Source organism: Pyxicephalus adspersus, chromosome 6 (assembly GCF_032062135.1).
Source record: "Pyxicephalus adspersus chromosome 6, UCB_Pads_2.0, whole genome shotgun sequence".
Taxonomy (NCBI): domain Eukaryota; kingdom Metazoa; phylum Chordata; class Amphibia; order Anura; family Pyxicephalidae; genus Pyxicephalus; species Pyxicephalus adspersus.
In genome coordinates this window covers 63594023-63596259 of record NC_092863.1, presented here as the reverse complement: position 1 = coordinate 63596259, position 2237 = coordinate 63594023, and the positions used below count along the sequence as shown (strand labels likewise).

The window sequence follows — 2237 nt, the reverse complement described above, 5'->3', positions numbered from 1 at the left end:
ACTTTTTTTTGTTGTTTCATGGTCACCATTGTTACAGTCAATGCATCACAAGACAAACAAGAAATTGAAATAATGTTTAACCTTCTAAAACAGTGTTTTACAAACTTGTTAACATGGGAGAACCTTGAAATAGCTTTCAGGTCTGCAGAACTTCTGATATAATTACTACTACCACTAGTGTGGGGGTCAGTAGGAAGAAAGCCTCCAACATTGCTGACCATTGGGAGGAATCTCCACCTTACAAATAGCCAAAAAGATCATTGAGAGCCAAACAGATCATTGAGAGCCAAAAAAAATCATAAAGGTTATTGGTGTCAGCAGTAATTAACCTGAGAGGCACAAATTGCCATTGAAACATGGACCTGGAAGATTCTCCACAAGAGAATGTTTTAGTGAATGTCGGATTTCTTGCTTTATAAAAATCCCATATATCCCATAGTGTCTTGTAGGTTTGGTTAAATTGTAAGTTTTCCGTGCCTAAAATATGGGATAAAGTAAAATGTTAGATTGCATTCAGGTATTATTACACAGTATTTATATAGCGCCAATATATTACGCAGCACTTTACAAAGTCCATAGTTATGTCACTAGCTGTCCCTCCCAATCTAATGTCCCTACCATAGTCATATGTCATTATAAGAGTCTAAGGTCAATTTTGTGGGGAAGCCAATTAACCTAACTGCATGTTTTTGGAATGTGGGAAGGAACTAAAGTACCTGGATGAAACCCACACAAACACGGGGAGAACCTGCAAACTCCAGGCAGATAGTGAACTGGGCGAGATTCTAACCTGGGACCCAGCACTGCAAAGGCCAGAGTGCTAACCTCGGAGCCACCATGGTATCCGATAACATTATTACATTGTGATTTTCAGATTCTGTGTGACAGAAACAAAAGGGTTTATAATAACAATATCCCAAAATATATATTTATAAATATATATGTATATTTATATATATATATATATATATATATATATATATTTATATATACAAATACATACTGACTCCATAAACTTCTCTGGAAAAGGAATCATATGTTCTCCCAGTGTCCATAAGTGCCCCCTTTACCCCTCAGAAGTAGCATGTTCTAAATTAAGTGTATAAAAGTTCAACATTTAAGTTTGTACAATCAGGTAGGTAATTATTGCAGAAAGGGACATGTGATAATGAATTTGGTGCCTGATCGCGCCAGTTTTCTGACAAATAACTGAGTTGTGTAAACAGAGTCAGCTTTACTGGCCAGGGAAACCCAGTATTCCTGACTTTTCTTGCATGTTGGTTTATGATTATTTCATCCTGCCATGGATCATCAAGATTCCAAAGAAGTGGAAGCACAGAGGGAATATGGTGGCACTGGAACGTGGACAGGTTAGTTTGACGGGTTTAGTTCCGCTTTAATTAAAGATCAATGGAAATTTCATATTTTAAAAGTGTTTTAAAGCTCTGTTGTGTTTATTAAACATGTAAAATATTTATTTGACAGACTGATATTTTATCCAGTCTCCCCACTGCCAAACTTTCGGATTCTAACATAAACAAAGGCAGCATAGGGATATCCCGATATTTCTAATATTGAACTGTCACTATGAAATGACTGTACAATGCTAACAACCAGATCTTCCTGTTCCACATATTGACAAAACATGTGACTATCGCGTGGCTGCACATGCGCAGATATCTAGCCTCTTAGGCGACAGGAAGCTCCTCCCCCTTGTGACAGTTCTCCCAGGCATTCTCCGCCCCTCCATGACACGGCCCCTCATCTTCTCTAGCCGAAGCCTATAGCAAGTGAGTGAGAGAGAAGGGGCGGGGATTCGCTGCAGTGCGGGGAGTGTGGCTCGCGCTCTGATGACGGTAGTGGAGGTGTAGCAGGAGACTGGCGCATGCGCAGTGTGAAGCGAACTGGTCGCCTCAGTGGCTGGAGCTTGCTCAGATCTGTTCTGTACCAGTGCGCGTCACTTCTGCTGCTGTGTTTCCCCTCAGCTTGTCCTTTGCTGGCTGGACTGTTCCTGGGGTTCCTGCTGTCACCTCACTGACCCCTGGCCTGTCCCTTGTCAGGGTGTCACTCGCTGCCCTTCCTTATGTCACTCTGCTAGTTTGTCACCCCCGCCTTGTGCGGGCTCTATGCGGCCGCTGGACCATGAATCTGCACCAGGTGCTGACAGGAGCCGTCAACCCGGGGGATAACTGCTTCTCTGTGGGGAGCCTGCAGGAGCAGCCCATTACAGTAAGTGG

The 2237-nt window shown here is 42.4% G+C and overlaps 1 protein-coding gene across 1 annotated transcript in view; it reads left to right on the top strand.

Annotated features, from left to right (window-relative positions):
* Positions 1–1903: 1903 nt before the first annotated feature.
* The window catches only part of DMXL1 (Dmx like 1), a 70087-nt gene continuing 69753 nt past the window's right edge, over positions 1904–2237 (top strand). Inside the window, exon 1 of the mRNA XM_072416051.1 lies at positions 1904–2229. Coding sequence (XP_072272152.1) covers positions 2143–2229 — 87 coding nt within the window. The 5' untranslated portion in view covers positions 1904–2142. The remainder of the gene's footprint in view (positions 2230–2237) is intronic.